Below are 22,147 nucleotides of genomic sequence, written 5' to 3' on the forward strand. Positions count from 1 at the left end.
CCCAAAAAAATTAATTGCAGATATACTTTTTTTCACTGACACTGAAATGAAAAAAAAATTATTGTACCAAGCCTAACTAAGAAACCTCACCTAACCTAACTTAACCTAACGTATTTTTTTTAGCTAAATTCTGCTACATATATCACTGGTCAGTGAGTGGGAAGACAGGTCAAGGAGTGAGTGTGATGACAGATCTTGAAGAAAAGCTTAAAATTTGGGTAGTAAGTTCCTCTCTGATCTTGTGCTGGCGTTCTATTAGGCTGCGCAGTGAGTGCCCAACCTAATAGAACGGGCAAATCTCATCTCACTATGCCTTACCACCAAGGTACGTTCAGTCGTCTCAACAAAGTGACCAACATTATTAAAAAGCAGGAAAATCTCTGTTCTAAGAAACGCAAACATTCATTTAATCAAGAGACACCAGGAGTCTACCAGATACCACGCAAAGATTACACGCAAGTAAACGCGGGTCAGACAGGCCAAATGCTGTATACGATGCTCGTCATACACTAGAGAGTAATACGTTATGGACAGGAGAATGCAGCAGATTTCCAACATATTAGCAACAGCAATTACAATATTCATTGGGAAGCTACCACCATCAAACACAAATCAAACTGCAGCTACAAACGCAAAATCATAGAAGTTGCCTCGTAGCTACCGCCCCTAATTCTAACATCTCAAATTTTACCTTCAAGAAGTACATACCATCGTCCAACCTAATACAGAATGCCAAATTACTGGCGAAATTACTGCGTACACAAATTTTCACTTGTCCTATATGGCAAGATGAGCGTTGCTATTTAAGCCAAGATCGCAAGTTCTGCCTATTCGGCACGACATGTATATATATATATATATATATATATATATATATATATATATATATATATATATATATATATATATATATATATATATGTCGTGCCGAATAGGCAGAATTTGCGATCTTGGCTTAAATAGCAACGCTCATCTTGCCATATAGGACAAGTGAAAATTTGTGTATGCAATAATTTCGCCAAAATCATTTTGAACCTAACGATAAAAATATATTTCACTGTGTTTGTTTAGTATTAAATTACTGTAAACAAATCTAAAATATATTTAGTTGGGTTAGGCTAAAATAAATTGCTCTTGTTATAATAAGGTTAGGTAAGTTTTCTAAGATTCTTTTGTTGCAAAATTTAATTTGTTTACATTAACATTAATGAAAAAAATATATCTTTAATCGTAAAAGAGAAAATTTTCGAAAGGACTTAATTTTAAATGAGTTCTTGCTAATTGACCAGTTTTACATATTCGGCACGACATATATATATATATATATATATATATATATATATATATATATATATATATATATATATATATATAGTAAATATATATATATATATATATATATATATATATATATATATATATATATATATATATATATATATATATATATATATATATATATGCAATAAGATCACAGTAAACAGGTGATTTCAGAATATGCAAAACAACCACTCTGAAAGAATAGAGAAATTCCAAGCGCTTTCGTGACTACTCACATTATCAAGGAACTATCAAAGAAAGCATACAAGGAAGCTATATAAGGGGTCTGGCCAGCACCTCACTATCAGATCCCACAACGGTTAAACACCTGACGCGCGCCGACCCAACTTGGATAGGTCCTTTGCACAACTCACCCCACAAACTATTCTACCCAAGAAAATTTAAAAATTATTTGTCCAGTGTATTATTAAATTCTTCCCAAATTCTATTAATTATAAATGGATCTAATTTATATAAACCAAAGGAAATATTCATATTATTGTCAATACTGCTTTTTATGAAACAAGATTCAATTATATTCCTGTCGACCATGGACTTGCTTGATACTACTTTCTCAACTTTTTGAAAATCAATTGGATGGTTAAAATCTCTTACATGAATAAAAAGTGACATTGGAATCTTGTCCAGTTCTAATGCTATATTTATGTTGTTTTAATCTTAGTTCGAGATTTTTATCAGTTTGACCATAATAAACTTTATCGCAAATTTTACAAGGAATCTTATAGACACGTCCATCAGCATTTTGGGGGGAATTCTTTATCAAAAGTTTTTTTACTGTATCAAGATTTTTGAATACAACTTTAATATTAAAAGTCTTAAGAAGAGAAGGCATATTCTATTCTTTCAGAGTGGTTGTTTTGCATATATATATATATATATATATATATATATATATATATATATATATATATATATATATATATATATATATATATATATATATATATATATATATATATATATATATACATATATATATATATATATATATATATATATATATATATATATATATATATATATATATATATATATATATATATATATATATATATATATATATATATATATATATATATATATATATATATATATATATATATATATATATATATATATATATATTGCAATATGTAGAAAAGAGGAGGGTTTCCAAGCGAATAACTTCCCAGGGGACCACGTTCACTGGATTGAGAGAAGGAGAGAGGAGAAGGTACCGGAAGTGCCCAGAGGCACAACAGCCAGACAGATGAATATTATAGCATAAGAAAAATCCCACAAGCATTGATATTGTAACCTAAATGAAATTAACGTAGCAATAATAATAAATTCAGTCATATTCCGCTATGACAACAATAACTTTAAATACGTATATAAATATTGTCTGCGACATAGGAGTCACTGGCAATTATATACCCTCCACAGGACAACGTGTCCTTTAAGATGACGAGAGAAAACCCTAACGTATAGAGGGGAGAGGAAACAGAGCACATTAACATAAACTCATTTAAAGGTAGGGTAGGCATCTGCAATGACAAGATGGCCACCGATATTCATGACACAATCCTGAGGCAAACAATGGTTCATCTTTCAGAAACTGCAGGAAAAAGCGCCCTAATTCCTCGGTGTGACACATTTAAGACAGTCTGATGCATTTATTTATTTATTTATGTCTTTGCAAATAGTACATTGAGATTATGTATTTACAATAATGGGTTACAATGCAAAGTGAGCCTCTATTATGCCTAGGCATTATTGGCCGATTTAACATTATTGGCTTACTGACTACTTAACACTAGGAATTATAACATAGTTGTTGTTATTATTATTATTATTATTATTATTATTAAAGATTCGCCTGTATTTTGTCCCGGCTCGGGCCTTTTCCAAGTGGTGGCCCGGCCTTGGCTCCCTGTCTAGACAGTGTCTGAGACCTAAGTCTCCCATGGGAGGAGGCACAAGTACTCCCTCATCTTTGGGACCAACTGTCCCAGGCCTAGCGTCTCGTAAGGAGAAGCTAGGCCTCTCTGGTCTGCCATCCCCGCCCCAAGGGGGCTAATGGGAATGACAGTCTTGTGAACTGAAAGCTCGGGCTCAGGTACCTACCCTGCCCAAAAAGGGCTGGGCATGGTGTCGATCATCATAGTTGTGCAGTAGATTATTAATTATATCATAGTTGTACAGTAGTTTATTAATTATGTCATAGTTGTACAGTAGATTATTAATTATTTCATAGTTGTACAGTAGATTATTAATTATAAGTGAATCTAATTTATATAAGACAAAAAATATATTCATATATTCAAAAATGTTTTTTTTGTGAAACAATGATTCAATTATATTCCTTTCGACAATGGATAAAAGTTTCTAAAGTAATTGTTGAAATTATGTTGTGGGAATACGTATTGAGTATGTGAGTACTGAGTATCGAGCATTTAGTCTAGGGTGATTAAGTGGCATTTGATTTTCAGACCGGGTTACTTTAGCATCTTCTGGTAATGAATTCCATATTTTGGGGACCTTTATGTGCATAGACTTTTTACACAGTGTGATATGGACACGGGGTATATCAAAAAGAGATCTGTGCCCTGTGTTGTGGTCATGTGTCCTGTTAAGGCTGGTGAGAAGTTTGAGTGGAGGATTTATATTTGCGTGTATTGTTCTGTGTATGTAGTAGGCACATGAATAAGTATGGATGTTATTAATGGTGAGCAGATTTAGACTTTTGAAAATTGGTGGAGTATGCTGTCGGGAGTGGAAATTTGTTATAATTCTGACTGCTGCCTTTTGCTGGGTTATTAGAGGTCTTAGGTGTTTTAATGTTGTTGATCCCCATGTACAAATTCCATATGTGAGATAAGGGTATATGAGTGAATGGTACAGTGCCAGGAGAGCTGATTATGGAACATAGTACCTTAGCTTTGATAGTATGCCTACAGTCTTAAGTTAAGGCTACTGTCAAGGTGGATACCTAGGAATTTTCCCTCTGCAAGTCTTGTGACTGGTGATCCATTTAACTTTATGTTAAGTGGAACATTTGCAACTTTGTTTCCAAACTGAATGAAATAGGTTTTATCAGTATTCAGGGTAAGTTTATTAGTCATCATCCAGGCAGATATTTTCTGCAATTCGGCATACGTATAAGAGCCCAATTTTGAACTGTGTACTATTGCCTCAACTAAAAATGCATCTAATTTGAACAGCCCATCACTGATATTGTATAATGACTGCCTATCATGCTTAATAATTGCCGATTCTACAATATTTCTTCCAAGCCAGAAGGAACAAGGAAAGATGACTCTTGCTTCCCGCAAATTTGCAGGGTTATTACAGGCTGTAATATGGTTGAAAATCGCGTTCGACTCCTGTACTATACGTATCGAATAACGGTGCTGGGACATTCTCACCTCCAATGACTTTCCAGTTTGTCCCAAATAGGAGAGATTGCAACCGTTGCAACCAACTCTGTAGACACCACCAACACGTTGTTGAGTTACATTCTGTATCAAGATGCTTCTAACAGTCGTGAGTTTTTAAAAACTACTTGTATATTAAATTTTCTAAGAGCATTCAGTAGGATAGATAAATTCTGGCTATATGGGAGGACTAGCACATTCTTGGTCTGAGGTGTTATCCTAGGTTCTGTTCTATAATAAGTTTTCTTAGCTGCCAGCAAGGCAGATTCCATAAACATCTTAGGATATCGCAGTTTCGTGCCAATGTCAAATATTTTCCTAATTTCTTCATCTAGGAATTCCGGACTGCACACTCTATAGGCTCTCAAAAACATAGTAAGAAATACACTCCTGACTCTAGTCTCATGGTTGTAGCAGTAGTGAATGTATGAGCACACATTGGTAGCCTTCCTATATACTGTAAACTTAAACTTTCTATCAACCCGGTGTATCTACACATCTAAGAATGGAAGTTCACAGTCCACCTCTTTCTCCACTGTGAATTTAATAGACGGGACTAAAGCGTTAAGTCTTGGTAAAAAAGTTTCCAAGGCCATATCGTGTGGCCAAAGACACAAGATGTCATCCACATATCTGAACCATTTAGCTCTACATGGCAGGATGTCTTTTAACAGTCTAGCCTCGAAAAATTCTATATACAGATTGCTCAATAAAGGGGATAACGGATTACCCATCGCCATTCCTTGTTTTTGAGCATAGTGTTTCCCCTCAAACTCAAACTTGCAATCAACTACACAGAGCTTAATCAATTCAGTAATGGCATTTTTATCAAAAGGCAAAGAGAACTCATCTAATTCTTCTTCCAAATATCCTAGCAAGTCGGAAACATGGACTCTCATGAACAACGCAGTGAAATCAAAACTGACAAGTGTAAAATCATTAGACATGTTGATATTTTGCAATTTGTCGACGAGATCAACTTTCTTTAAATGGGCGTCAGAAATGTTGCCAAGCAAAGGAGTCAATATTTTTACCAACCATTTTGACAAGGTATATGATGCTGACCCTACAGAACTAATTATAGGTCTGGCTGGAAAACCTGGCTTGTTGGTTTTAATCAAACTGTACATGTGAGGAAGTGTCGCAGATCTCGCTGATAACTGTTAAATTAATTCCTCATTACTTCTCAGTAAGGTTCTAAGTTGTTTATTAAACTGACTATTAACCTGGTCCAAAGGGTTCTTATTAAGGGGTACGTAATTATCCCTGTCTTCTAATAGCGTGTTCATTTTTCCTCTATAATCTACCTTGTCCATAATAACCATCACATTTGCTTAGTCAGCTTTCGTGAAATGAAGTCTATGATCATTCTTCATTTCATGTACGACTTAATAAATCTTTGAGGACAGTTCGGCTCCACAGGTTTGAGCAAAGTTCCATATACCATGCCTTTGCAGATGTTGAACGTTTCAGGGGATAGGTTCCCTTGTTTTTTCCAAATTGCAAAAGGATTTGGCAAGGTCAACATAATTAGTGCTTCCACTAGTAGGCGCGAAACTTAACCCATATCCCAGTGCTGTCTGCTGGTCACAAGTAAGTTCAACACTCGACAGGTTGATAGCGCACTCCGGGATAGCATGTTGAGACCAGCCACTTTGTGCTATGAGATTGTTCAGTTTCCCAGTATGTAAACATTCCGTTTTCCACTTCATTATTCTCAATCCCCTGTATATGTAATCTAGTAAATGATCTTGCCACTCAGGTGGTACCATGTTGAAAAACTTTTGCTTGGCTTTTCTAACTTCAATAAATAACATTTTTCTTTCGTGTTTAAGCAGATAAATATTCTTAGTAATCACTAACCTGTCAAGTTGATCAAATGGGGTCGACGACATATTAACCAACCTCTTTTGTAGAAGTGGTTTCGGTAATACCTGTTCACTGAGGCACTTTCGTAAAAATACTAATTTTAAGGACGCTTTGTGGGCCTTAAAATTAGCAAAGGAAGAGGAAGGAAAAAGTCTAGAGAATTGGGGTAAGAGTTGGCAAGTGGTATTCATACTAAGCAAACATCGCAAACCAAGCGATACAAGATGCAAAACAACCACGGGGGGAGTAGAATGATACCACTAGGGCTTTCGTATTTAAAGTTATTGTCGTCATAGCGGAATATGACTGAATTTATTATTATTGCTACGTTAATTTCGTTTAGGTTACAATATCTATGCTTGTGGGATTTTTCTTATGCTATAATATTCATCCTTCAGGCCGTTGTGCCTTTGGGCACTTCCGGTACCTTCTCCTCTCTCCCTCTCTCACTCCAGTGAACACGGTCCCCTGGGAATGTATTCGCTTGGAAACCCTCCTCTTACCTACATTTTGCAAGCTCCTGATGATGTGCTGATTGCAGCACGAAAGGCACACACACACACACACATATATATATATATATATATATATATATATATATATATATATATATATATATATATATATATATATATATATATATATATATATATATATATATATATATATATGCAAAACAACCACTCTGAAAGAATAGAGAAATTCCAAGCGCTTTCGTGACTACTCACATTATCAAGGAACTATGAAAGTAAAGCATCCAAGGAAGCTATATAAGGGGTCTGGCCAGCACCTCACTATCAGATCCCACAACGGTTAAACACCTGACGCGCGCCGACCCAACTTGGATAGGTCCTTTGCACAACTCACCCACAAACTATTCTACCCAAGAAAATTTAAAAATTGTTATTTGTCCAGTGTATTATTAAATTCTTCCCAAATTCTATTAATTATAAATAGATCTAATTTATATAAACCAAAGGAAATATTCATATTATTGTCAAAACTGCTTTTTATGAAACAAAGGACCTATCCAAGTTGGGTCGGCGCGCGTCAGGTGTTTAACCGTTGTGGGATCTGATAGTGAGGTGCTGGCCAGACCCCTTATATAGCTTCCTTGGATGCTTTACTTTCATAGTTCCTTGATAATGTGAGTAGTCACGAAAGCGCTTGGAATTTCTCTATTCTTTCAGAGTGGTTGTTTTGCATATTCTGAAATCACCTGTTTACTGTGATCTTATTGCATATATATATATATATATATATATATATATATATATATATATATATATATATATATATATATATATATATATATATATATATATATATATATATATATATATATATATATATATATATATATATATATATATATATATATATATGTATATATATATATATATATATATGTATATATATATATATATATATATATATATATATATATATATATATATATATATATATATATGTATATATATATATATATATGTCGTGCCGAATATGTAAAACTGGTCAATTAGCAAGAACTCATTTAAAATTAAGTCCTTTCTAAAAAAAATTTCTTATACGTTTAAATATATATTTTTTTCATTAATATTGATGTTATAATTTATTATTTTGAACCAAAATGAACTTAGAAAACTTACCTAACCTTATTATAACAAGAACAATTTATTTTAGCCCAACCCAACAAAATATATTTTAGATTTGTTTAAAATAATTTAATAATAAACAAACACAGTGAAATATATTTTTTCGTTAGGTTCAGAATTATTTTGGCGAAATTATTGCATACACAAATTTTCACTTGTCCTATATGGCAAGATGAGCGTTGCTATTTAGGCCAAGATGGCAAGTTCTGCCTATTCGGTATGACATATATACATATATATATATATGTATATATATGTATATATATATATATATATATATATATATATATATATATATATATATATATATATATATATATATATATATATACATATATATATATATATATATATATATATATATATATATATATATATATATATATATATATATATATATATATATATATATATATATATGTATATATACATATATATAAATATATATATATATATGTATATATATATATATATATATATATATATATATATATATATATATATATATATATATATATATATATATATATATATATATATATATATATATATATATATATGCAATAAGATCACAGTAAACAGGTGATTTCAGAATATGCAAAAAAACCACTGTGAAAGAATCGAGAATTTCCAAGCGCTTTCGTGACTACTCACATTATCAAGGAACAATAAAAGAAATGTATCAAAGGAAGGTATATAAAGGGTCTAGGCCACACCTCACTATCACATCCCACAACAAAGCAACACCTGATGCGTGACTCATAAGAAAGGGAACACTGCAGCAGGTCCTCTGGCCCAACTAGACAGGTCCTTTACACAACCCACGAACAAACTATTCTACCCAAGAATTAAGAATTTTAAAATTTATTATTTGTCCAATGTATTATTAAATTCTTCCCAAATTCTATTAATTATAAATGGCTCTAATTTATATAAACCAAAAGAAATATTCCTATTATTGTCAAAACTGCTTTTTATGAAACAAGATTCCTGTCGACCATGGACTTGCTTAATACAACTTTCTCAACTTTTTGAAAATTAATTGGATGGTTAAAATCTCTCACATGAATAAATAGAGCACTGGAATCTTGTCCAGTTCTAATGCTATATTTATGTTGTTTTAATCTTAGTTCAAGATTTTTACCAGTTTGACCGTAATAAACTTTATCGCAAATTTTACAAGGAATCTTATAGACACATCCGTCAGCATTTTGGGGGGAATTCTTTATAAAAAGTTTTTTTACTGTATCAAGATTTTTAAATACAACTTTGATATTAAAAGTCTTAAGAAGAGAAGGCACATCAACCAAGTTTTCATGGTAAGGGAGAACCAACATATTTTTAGTTGAATAAGGCTGGTTGTCCCTTTTTGGATTGTAAAAAGTATTTCTAGCAACTTTAAAAGATTTATCAATTACATTTCTTGGGTATTTTAAATCATTACCTATTTCATAAATTTTGGGTATTTCCTCATCTATGAACTCAGGACTACAAATACGTAAAGCTCTCAAAAACATCGATGAGAAAACAGACAGTTTAACTCTATCGTGATGTGAAGAATAATAGTGTACATAGGAACAGTTATTTGTAGGTTTTCTGTAAATTTTAAATTTGAATTCATTATTACTCTTAATAATTAAAAGGCAATGAGTTATTTTCTTCAAACTCAACAGTAAAGTTTATAGAATGGGCTAAGCTATTTAATTTGCCAAGGAAATGGTGTATATCTACATTCTTGGGCATAAGACACAAAATATCATCGACATATCTGAACCATTTAGCTCTATTAGGGAGGATTGTGTTAAGCAGCCTTGTTTCAAAAAATTCCATGTATAGGTTACTAAGAACATGTGAAAGAGGATTTCCCATTGCCATACCAAACTTCTGAGTGTAAAACTTATCATTAAATACAAATTTTGCATCAACAACGCAAAGTTTAATAAGTTTAATGATGGTACGAACTGGCAATGGTAGCACGTCAGGTGTTGCTTTGTTGTGGGATGTGATAGTGAGGTGTGGTCTAGACCCTTTATATACCTTCCTTTGATGCATTACTTTTATTGTTCCTTGATAATGTGAGTAGTCACGAAAGCGCTTGGAATTTCTCTATTCTTTCACAGTGGTTGTTTTGCATATATATATATATTATATATATATATATATATATATATATATATATATATATATATATATATATATATATATATACATATATATATATATATATATATATATATATATATATATATATATATATATATATATATATATATATGGCAGTTTGGAGGGATATGTTGTGTATCTTTATACGTATATGCTTCTAAGCTGTTGTATTCTGAGCACCTCTGCAAAAGCAGTGATAATGTGTGAGTGTGGTGAAAGTGTTGAATGATGATGGAAGTTATTTCTTTTTGGGGATTTTCTTTCTTTTTTGGGTCACCCTGCCTCGGTGGGAGACGACCGACCTGTTGAAAAAAAAAAAAAAAAAAAAAAAAAAAAATATATATATATATATATATATATATATATATATATATATATATATATATATATATATATATATATATATACAATAAGATCACAGTAAACAGGTGATTTCAGAATATGCAAAACAACCACTCTGAAAGAATAGAGAAATTCCAAGCGCTTTCGTGACTACTCACATTAATGTGAGTAATGTGAGTAGTCACGAAAGCGCTTGGAATTTCTCTGTTCTTTCATAGTGGTTGTTTTGCATATATATATATATATATATATATATATATATATATATATATATATATATATATATATATATATATATATATATATATATATATATATATATATATATATATATATATATAGGGAAAACAACCACGGGAGGAGTAGAATGACAGCTCTGGTCTTTCGTTTTGCAAACAACACATCATCAGGAGCTCTGGTCCTCTGGGAACATGCTTGCTTGGACTTCCTCCTCTTTTCGGCAAGACTCACGAAATCGTAATGACACGATTGCAAACAAACCATACCACGGGTGGGACTTGAACCCGCGGTCAGAGAGTCTCAAAACTCCAGACCGTCGCATTAGCCACTGGCTAACATGTACAAGGTATACAGATCTAGCTGACATCAGTGGCATACTACTATATAGAAAGTCCATTGTTATGCTGAGCATTTCGAGAAAACTGGGTCAGTTTTGTCCCAGGATACGATCCACACCAGTCGACTAACACCCAGGTACACATTTTAATGATCAATCAATCAATCAAGTTTATTCTCTATAAGGATTACAATGCGGGGTTTACATATTTTGGTTATTGTCTGGTTTACATGTAATAAAAAACTAATTACAGAGGGGGCCACTAGGACACCTAGCATGGCTAGGCATTTCGGGCAAACTTAGATTAATTCTTAGCCCTAAATTATTACAAATTATGGTGTAAGTTGATTAAATACTAAGTAACTAAATACTAGTTTGTGAGTTTAGCAATGTGAATGCTTTTGTTTTGGCACAATACTTAGTTTCTATATTGGAGTATCACAGGCAAACTTATGACTAGTTAGGAATCATTATTTTAAGATTAAGATTCGTATTTCTGTGCTTATTGTCAAATGGGTGAGTGAGTGTGTGAACCACCAGGTGGTTTTTATGTAGTTAGTTGATGGGGTGTATCAGGGAGATAAGATGTTTTCTAACGGTAGTTTTGAAGGTGATGAATGTGTCTGCAGTTCTAGAGTTTTCAGGTAGGGTGTTCCAGATTTTAGGGCCTTTGACATACATTGAATTTTTGTAAAGGTTTAGTCAGACACGGGGAATGTCGACGACATCTCTACGACATTATGTCGTAGAGATGTTTGTGTCTGGTGTTATGCCTGTGGGTCTTGTCACAACTATCAAGAAAGCGTTTTATGTCAATGTTAATATTGGAATTTAAGGTCCTGTAGGTGTAGATTGCACAGTAGTAAGTGTGGATGTTCTGAACAGGGAGTAAGTTTAGATCTATGAAGAGTGGGAAGGGGGGTGTTGCCAGGGATGGGATTTAGTGATTATTCTTACTGCGGCTTTTTGTTGGGTTATTTTTGGCTTTAGGTGTGTTGCTGCATTTGATCTCCAAGCACAAATAGCATAGGTGAGGTATGGATAAATGAGTGAATGGTATAGTGTGAGAAGGGCATTTTGCGGCACGTAGTATCGTATCTTGGAGAGGATCCCAAGTGTTTTGGATACTTTTTTTGTTATGTGTTGGATATGGGTGCTGAAATTCAGGTTGTTGTCGAGGTATAGGCCTAGGAATTTACCCTCATTATGTCTGGCAATTAGAGTGTTGTTGATCGTAATGTTAAGTTGCACAACACCTGCTCTGCTGCCAAACATAATATAGTAGGTTGACTTAAGAAATCGTAATGTCATTACGATTTCTTAAGTCATGTTGACGGCAGTGAAGGGACTTGAGCTAGAGTTCGTCACGGCCACGCTAGCTGGAGATTCGTCTGTAAAAACTTGCATTTGTGGTCACAGAGGTGCCTGTGCTAACTTTCCTATGGTGTAGAAATATACCTAGTTGGATGAATCTTATTGTGGCTAGCTGGTCTAGTGGCTAACGCGACGGGCTGGAGTTTTGAGACTCTATGACCGCGGGTTCAATCCCGGCCGGGGGTATGGTTTATAGTAGGTTGTGTCAGTGTTAAGTGTAAGTTTATTGGCTGTCATCCAAGTCGATATTTTGAGCAGCTCCTCGTTAACAATGGTGTTGAGGGTGGCAAGATTAGGGTGAGAGATGACATAAGTCGTGTCGTCAGCAAAGAGAATGGGTTTCAGGTGTTGGGATACGTTTGGAAGATCATTGATATAAGAGCAGGGGTCCAAGGACACTTCCATGCGGAACTCCAGTATCAAGTGGCCGTGTTGATGATGCTGTGTCTTTAATGGTGAAATACTGATACCTATTAGTAAGGTACGATTTGAAATATGCAAGCGCATGGCCTCTTATACCATAATGGTCAAGTTTGTGGAGTAGGATGCCGTGGTCTACTGTGTCAAAAGCTTTTCTTAGGTCAATAAAAATTCCTAGTGGATATTCCTTATTTTCCAATGCTGTGTAAAACAGATCTAGCATTTTTACAATTGCATCATTAGTGCTTTTATTTTTCCTGAATCCAAATTGGCGGGGGTTGAGTATGTTTTGTGACGTTATAAATGAATATAGTCTCCTGTGCACGAGTTTCTCGAAGATTTTGGATAGCAATGGTAAGTTTGATATTGGCCTATAGTTGTTTACATCTGTAGGGTCACCATCTTTATGTATTGGTGTAACCCTTGCTGTCTTGAGTAATGAACAGAGGTTGAACAGGGACAACAAGTGATTTAAGAAAACACGTACTAATGTTTCCACCCGTACCGAGGTTCTCTACACATGCTCCTATGTAAATAAATGGTATAAAATACCGACACAATGGAAACATAAACACATATGCAGTTTAAAAAGCCCACTGTGTGGGTGAAACGTTGTCAATAAAGGATCACATTAAACTGCATATGTGTTTATGTTTCCATGCTCCTATGTAACTGTATTCGTGTAGTATATCTAAATAAACTTACTTAATAATCTGCAATAGCGAATGCATTAGTTGGCTATACGATACACAGAGAATGGGGCAATATGAAGACTGAGGCGCACTATTCAAGGATAAACTCAAAGAAAAATCGGGGCGATTTCTCGTTAGATAAGATTTTGTTCGTTAACCCGGCGAGTTAGCCACCCAGGATAACTCGAGAATGATGGTGTGTCATCGAGGGGCTGTCTGTCCGATTTCCAGTGGGATCCTCAATCTTGTCCCCCAGGATGCGCCCCACACTAGTCGACTAACACCCAGGTACCTACTTTCTTGCTAAGTGAACGCCCAATGTTTACACCTTTGCCGGGGATCGAACCACGTGCACTCAGTGTGTGAAGCGAGAACATTGTCTACCAGGCCACGGGCCACCTGTCATCTATATACAGCTGTTGGCTGCAACGCAAAAGGTGCCTTGAGCAAGTAATTTAATCCCTTTCCCTGTGGTTGATTTGCATATATATACAAATATAAAACAGGGTCTTCACTAAGATCTCTTTTCGATTTCAAATATTTGTTTTACAAGAAAATACTAAAAGACATGAAAATGCAATTTTCTGCATATGATAGTTGAACTAACAGAGCTTTTATATAGCATCACTGTTGTCTAATCTATGTACCCTCAAACTGTGCATTGGTATTAACCCGTAACACATCTAATTGATGCTCCAGTTCACTCCACTTATTTGTCAACATATCCGAGGTGACCTTTCCGAGGCCATCATTTATTCTATACAGTGTGTTTTGATGTCAGTTACTGGTATCTGGAAAATATAGTTCTCCGCAAACCCTCCCCAAGAAGACCAAGGGCATGGTCATCATTTGTTGGGACCAACACGCCCAGTTCATCTACCAGGTATCTTAATTTTACAATAATTACGTTGTCGTGTGTAGAGGGCTGCATTTCTATATCTTTTAACATGCTGTTAAATAAGCACTAAGAGTTTAGTAAATCTACTTTCCATTTCAAACACTGTACAGAAGAAAGTCCGAAGGAATTGCCTAAAGAATCTAGATAGAGCGGCTCCAGTGGCTACAGCTAATGTCAGGGTTTCTGCCTAAGCTGGTTTTTACCTTCCTCCTCAGATGGCACTTTCTCAGCGTCGACTTCCCCCGCGGATACATTTTCCACATCATAATTATCTTCAAGCGTGTACAGTCAAAGGCAGGAGCATTGGACGCAAGCCGAACTTATCTTTGCTACCGGTAACGCTTCTTCACAGGCCCAGAAGATGACCATCACATTAAGCATTATCATTAGCAAAGAAGAAGACTAATGCTTCTTCATGAGCTTTTAGGATGACTATGTTGTCTTTGTCTTTGTAATGTGACACTGTCGCACCCACAAAATTATGTGACACTTTGTCTCACCCACAAAATAATGTGACACTGTGTCGCGCCTACAAAATTATGTGACACTATCGCACCCAAAAAATTATGTGATACTTTGTCACGCTCTCAAAATTTAATACAGTTCTGTTAAATTGGAGGATATTATATTGCCATCGTATTTGAGATGACACTAAAGTAGCACTCTCTTGGCTTCTCAGAGATGGCCAAATATCATAATTAATGTGTAATGTTCCACATACATTTGTTGTGTTTTATCAAATGACTTCACTTACGAGCATCCAAATTGTTGCAACAGACAATGCAAGGCAGAGACACCTATGTCGCCTTCCACATTTTTGACGCACCTCACTTTCCTCTAATGGATTGAGGCCCCACAGAATCTTTTCCAATGTTACACAGTTAATCGGTACTTACCAAAAGAAAAAAATTAAAGAAAAATCATGGTTTTTAAGCAATAACTAATATATATATATATATATATATATATATATATATATATATATATATATATATATATATATATATATATATATATATATATATATATATATATATATATATATATATATATATATATATATATATATATATATATATATATATATATATATATATATGGAAAGTATTTACCTTTTATAGTATTTATTTCAAGCTGAACGATATAATTTGATTCATAATTCTTTTTAGTATAAAATCTGGTTCACAAATATTGAAAAGCATCAGTATGGACTCGTTTGGGCCTCAGCTCCTTAGCCTCACGTAGCACTTTTTTTAAATGACAGCACCTGAGCACCTGTCCCTTTCTCCCTCGCTGTCTGCACTCGTCTTTTTTTCATAAAATGCACTTGTAGCTTTCTAACATCATGGCCTCATTATATACAAATTCATACCATTTCAGATCCATTGTAAGCTACCTATATCTTCTAAGCACATTCCTGACCTGTAGATGTGTACTGCACCAACGAAGCACTGCACCAGCACCGCACTCCGTATATCAGCACCACTTGTGATGTGCATTGCACTCTTGTGTTTTTTTATGTTTATGTATGTACGTACTGTAATATTGATTAGGTTTATACTCGTATGATGACAGTGATATAAATTTGAGACAGTGTACTACTGATATTTTTTTCCTGAAACGTGAATGGCTATCCTTTCAAGTTCAGTCTTTTATTGTATTTTAGATCATTTTAAATAGCATAATTTTTAGTGCTCATTATTACTGAATTTCTTTAATCTCAACTCAGTAAATTCATTGCTATGATAATCATGCACAAAGCCTCTAATAAGTGTTGTTAATTTTTTTAGCCTTGAACAGAGCATATGAAAAGTTAAGCCAGAATGGTACGCACAGTCCCATTACAACTCCCACAAACAACAGTTTACACTTAGTCTCGGGAATGGTTTACTTATGAGCCTCTAATGTCACACGCCCTCCTTGCAGGTATCCATTGAGCAAGAGATGGAAGTTGTTGTGTCAGAGTCAGTGAGACCTCACATCATTATCATGCTGACTGATGGTCAACCTACTGCAGGAGTCACCTCTCACTCAGCCATTCTAAGGAATGTCAGGGAAAGAAATAAGAAAGGGGCAGCTATTTTTTGCCTTGGCTTTGGCAGTGGAGCAGACATGAATCTGCTTGAAAAAATTTCCCTTCAGGTTGGTTAAAAAGCTTTGTGTCTAAAAGCACTGCAGTAGATTTAAGTTTATACATCTTAACCTGCCTTTAACAGGGCAGTAAATAGTATCTAATAAATCTAAAGGGCTTACTGCCAACAACAGTGATAAAGCCTTAGAGTGAAACTTTACACCAATAAAAGCTTGTTCTACAACCAGTGCCTTTTCTTCAGCATCTATCAATGTTAATAGGGTTAAATTATTTTTAATCACTTTACATAGTCTATTTTCAAGCATTTACATAGTCTTTAGCAGAACTATAAATTACATTTAACAATATGAAACAGTAATTGTCTATGGAACCTATTAATATAGTTTATTTCACTTAGTGTGTTATCTTTCTTTTGCACTTCATACCCACCTTCAGGGAGGAAGTCAGTGGATTACAGCGGCACATGATGGGTACAGGGACTAGCTCCAACATTTGTGTTTACTAAGCAAGTTACATTGGGTAACGAACCATTTACAAAATGCGAGTATATGTGGATACGAGTTATTTATAAATAATTTACAACGAGAAAAGTAATGTACCATAAATTTCTCGCATTCCGACTCATAATGACACAGTTACTCTTGCAAAGTTTTCACTTACTGATGCAGACTTCCAGATGTACTTTTATTCCAGCCGAAGGTGGGCGGTAGAGATGTCCAAGAGTCTGTTGATTTGATTAAATGTGCCCTAGACATGAGGCTCTATTAGCTTTATAAAATGATGGTAAATTGTGTCAATCTCCCTCTGTATTAAGTTCAACTGATATTCTTTTCATATTATTGTCCTCATATTGCTAGCTAATATCTCACTGTTGTTATTTACTCCCTCCAACTCTGTCCTCCATTTGAAGGCCAATGTGAGAGAGTCCGTAATAGACGTAATCCCGACTCCATTGTTGGCAACTATACCATATGTGTGTCTCTGATACAAGCATGCCACAATTAACACTCGTGTAGCTAAAAGTTTTCGTGGATGAGAGGCAATCACTTACAATTAAGATGTCAACTTCAGACCTGTGGACACATTCGAGTGCGAGGAATATAGCAAACAGATAAGTCTGAATGATGGAAACCTGAGAGCTGTGTTTTTATTTAGGATCCATTGCTCGGTGGTTTGGTGAACAGTGCCATCAGCATATATAATTTGTGGAGGAGAATGGTGTTTGACTAAGGCATCAGTTAAGTATCATGCTTAAATTAAATACTAAGCTTTGTCTATGATCTAATAAAGATCCTTGTGGGTAAGTGAAGAATACTGATTTGGAAAGAGTTAATTTCCCATAGTGCAGCAAAGTGTCGCTGTTACCTTGACATAGAACTTACACTTAAATCTTGTGATCCATTTGGAGGAATGCTCATTAATAATGAAGAATGTTTCGAGAGCTTCTCTGTCAGTTTTTTTTCGTGAATTTGTCTCTGCGAGTTAACACAAATGAGAGCATTTCTTTCTCTGACTCAGTCTCTGAAGTTTGGGATATTAAATTCTACCATGTTAAATTATTGGATGGGCTACTAGACGGGATTCGATTGCGGCGAGAGGTGACAGGAGCTAGGACAAGAATAGGAGTACGAGATCGGGTTGAAAGGATAGATGAGGGTTGCTCATGAATATAATAGAAATCCCTATCCATTGATTCTCAAGAACCGGGGGAGCGCTCGTAAGATCTACGAGGAGCAAGATGCTGCAGACCAATTGAAGGGCTTCTACCAAGAACTATCAACGCCAGTTCTACTAGACGTCCACTTCAGTTATTCTGTAGATGCGGTACAGATGGACACCCTCAGTAAAACTCACTTCTACAATTACTTCCAGGTAAACTTAGTAATAAAGTATCTTTATAGATTTTTCCTGCCTTTGCACTTAATACAAAAAACAGCAAGAATTTCTATTATTTAGACAAACTGCAGATTAAACTGATTTATGGAGAACAAATATGCTGTTTAATTGTATATCAAGGATCACAACTGCCTTTTTATTACATATTATTAATAGATGAATAGTAAGTAAATATGTATTTGAATGAAATAATATACGTATTTGCTTTCAATTATTTTAATGACTTTATTTTAAAAAGCCACACAGGAAATAAAAATGAAAGAAATCTATAATGACTATTCAAGATCTTTTCCCACATTATTAATTTACTATAATGCATAACAAGTCACAGATTGTGAATATTTTGCTCGATAACCAACTCCTCGTATATAAAAAAAAATTATTTATAGGAACTTTTGCCACTAATTGTATTCGACATTCAACTTCTTGTAAACAAGATATGAATTGGATATAATACCACTCAATTTTTCCGATAACCAACCCTTCGTATTAAACAAAGATACACATTAAATGTATCATCACAGTGTGAAACAGGCACTTAAGCGATTATCAAGACATTTATTAAGGATATGTTTCGCCACTGGACTGAAGGAGTCCCAGGTGGGTGTAACGTATCCTCGATAAATGTCTTGATAATAACATACATGTCTTTCTCATATACTTGTCGGTAGTGATCAACAAAGTTGACGGATCATTCATCTTTCTCAACAACCAGCGCCTGATGTTTAAAAGGTCATATATTAATTGTTTTGCCACTCACTTTTTTCCCCTCACCACCAATGTATCAAAATTTAAAGAAGTCAAACATAATTTCGTATCTTTTTAGGGTACAGAGCTTGTAGTAACAGGACAGACAGAGCATGACCAGCTAGGAGGCATCCGCGCTAATATCACTGGTCAGGGACGCAATGGAGAATTTTTCATGGGTGTGACAGACTGGAACACTGTTGTTTCCCCTGACCACCACCTCCTGGATCACTTGCATCTTGCCCCAACACCCAGAAACTTCATTAAAAGGTTATGGGCTTTTTTGAAAATTAAGGTAATATGGCACTACTTATAGTACTTATAAGAGAAAAGGTTTTTGCTGTTTATTAGCAGATATTCACACACACACACACACACACACACACACACACACATATGAATGTATTAATCTAGGGAAAAAAATGTGAATGACTTTTAGTGGTGTCATTCTCTTATTGATGTTTTTATTTTCCAGTAAAATAAATAGTTAAGTCAGAGTACAGTGATGCATTGCTAAGTACTCGAGTTCTTGTTCAGCCGTTCAATCGTACTCAATGTGAACAAGCATGTAAACAAAACAGAAAACGACCAGTGAGCGAGTAGCGCTGTAGTACTGGACTCAGCGGTGCTATGGGTCTGACAGATTATTATTATTGTTAGATTCATAAAATGCACTTAAATTAAATGGATATTACAGAGCCAAACCGGAGAAATGTGCAAGAGACAGATAAAATCTTGTAACAAGCCAGTTTCGCCCAAAAAATAATGAAGAGTATCTACAATGAAAGTGGGACTGTTTGAGAGGGAGAGTAAAGTGTCTGGGTGTTAAAAAAGTGTTTGGAAGTAGTAAACCCTGTTGTATGTTATTTGAAGATAATCAGGGGATTATCATCCTTATGGCCCTATCTCAGCCCAGGCTTTCTAGGATGGAAAGAAAATATTACAGAATTAAGAACTATTAAGAAGTATATAGGAATGTAATGGTATGTGTACAGTGAATGCAAGTCGAAGCCTGTCCTCTTAATTGTTCACGAGACAAAACGAAAAGATTATCAGTTCCTCCAGAGTGCACAAAAAAAAAAATTCACCCCACACTAATTTTGATAAGACAATAGTGCCTCAAAATGTTTGTTGTGTACTAATCTACTATGTATTTGTTATCATATTTTGATAGACAGGACAATCAATCAAAAGATGTAGATGGTAATGAAGCATAGAGCCCTAAAATAACGAGGGCAGAGCTGACAGAAGCAGGACGACGACTCGTCTACCCAAAGATTTAGATTTGAGATTTTGCCGCTGAAGTTGCTAGTTTATTGTGCACTCTATATCCATTCTGTGGAGGGTAGCACAAGAACATATGGGTATACTGACCTAGGAACTAGGCCCCATGAGGGGTTCACAGGATTACATCTGGATTTATATCGACAGTTAACTTACCTACTGCAAGCAAATTTAGAAAATTTAATTAGTATGTGTGGTGTTTTATTTTCATAATAAAATATCTTGACATGTCGCATAGGTTATCATACTATCCCTATATTCTTCAATAATTAGACAAGCATAGTGTTCAACATAGTGACCATAAGGCTGGCCACATACTTTGTATTTGGTTTCATCATGTGTGTGTCTGCCAAACATACTTGTAACCAAGCCTGTCTACTACAACCCCAGTTAGTCTGCTCAGATTGTAAGTTGCTCCATAAACGTACTTATCTACATTCATGTTATAATAGATTCACTCAGGCTTCTAGCTGCATTCCTATAACATTCAGTTTTACTATTTATTTCTCTCCTAATATTATTCCTAGTGCTAGACACAGACACAACAAAGCCCTAAGAACGAAGGACAAGAACCTATCAAGAGTGAGCTGGAACCAGCGTCTACCCAGGAAGGAGCTCACTCCATCATTCATACGCCTGAGTAAAACATGGCCATGCTGGTCTCTTAAGATGGTTACCACTGTCAAGCATATTCAGACTTTCGTTCTTTTTTATTTACATTTATTACCTCGACAATTTAGTCGCTTTTTTGTAAATATCAGTTATTTCTCCACCAAGACCCCTAAAGCAACCTCAAAAAATAAAACACATTCACCATTGCTCGCCTAATTGTTTTTCCTCAAGTGAATAAGACATCACAATCCTACCACTCACTGGTTTGCAACATTAGACTTTGAAAATGCACACACTGCAATTAACACTTAAAAATATTAAGTCTGTTAAGTGGTTTTTCCTGAAACCTTTCATAAATAACACTTTTGTTAACGTGATGCTCTGGTGCAAAATGCGGCATCTATTAGCATGACCATCTACTAGACAATACTAAGAGGTCAACTTATTGATCCTCGTCTAGCATCTAGCATTTTTCTAGCACTGTTACAGTTTATTATTAAGAATTCAAACCCTATAATCCTGTACTTCTCATAGAACTTTAAGACTGTCTACTGGATTACAACTGATTGAAATCATACCACTAGAAAAACAAAAGTTTGAGAACTTCAATATCAAAAAGGTGTCTAGGTTTAATATTTATAGTTAAATGCTTGGTGTTAAAATCTCTTGGAGCACAGCTTCAGTAAATTAGTGTTCTGAACAGTTAATTTAACTGTACTATCAGCACTCTACCTATGATATGGTACATAAAACACTCTTAAGCAAATTG

General features: G+C 34.7%; 1 protein-coding gene across 3 annotated transcripts in view; it reads left to right on the forward strand.

Moving 5' to 3' along the window:
- LOC128691742 (inter alpha-trypsin inhibitor, heavy chain 4-like) overlaps positions 1–22,147 on the forward strand; it is a 513,777-nt gene that overhangs the window by 445,394 nt on the left and 46,236 nt on the right. For 2 of the 3 annotated variants that reach the window (XM_070081210.1, XM_070081216.1), the window contains exons 8-11: positions 14,963–15,082; positions 16,674–16,889; positions 18,541–18,711; positions 19,562–19,777. In XM_070081210.1, the coding sequence (XP_069937311.1) occupies positions 14,963–15,082; positions 16,674–16,889; positions 18,541–18,711; positions 19,562–19,777 (723 nt within the window). The remainder of the gene's footprint in view (positions 1–14,962; positions 15,083–16,673; positions 16,890–18,540; positions 18,712–19,561; positions 19,778–22,147) is intronic. The other variant, XM_070081222.1, reaches the window with a different exon arrangement.

This window comes from Cherax quadricarinatus, chromosome 6 (assembly GCF_038502225.1).
Source record: "Cherax quadricarinatus isolate ZL_2023a chromosome 6, ASM3850222v1, whole genome shotgun sequence".
In the NCBI taxonomy this organism is placed as follows: domain Eukaryota; kingdom Metazoa; phylum Arthropoda; class Malacostraca; order Decapoda; family Parastacidae; genus Cherax; species Cherax quadricarinatus.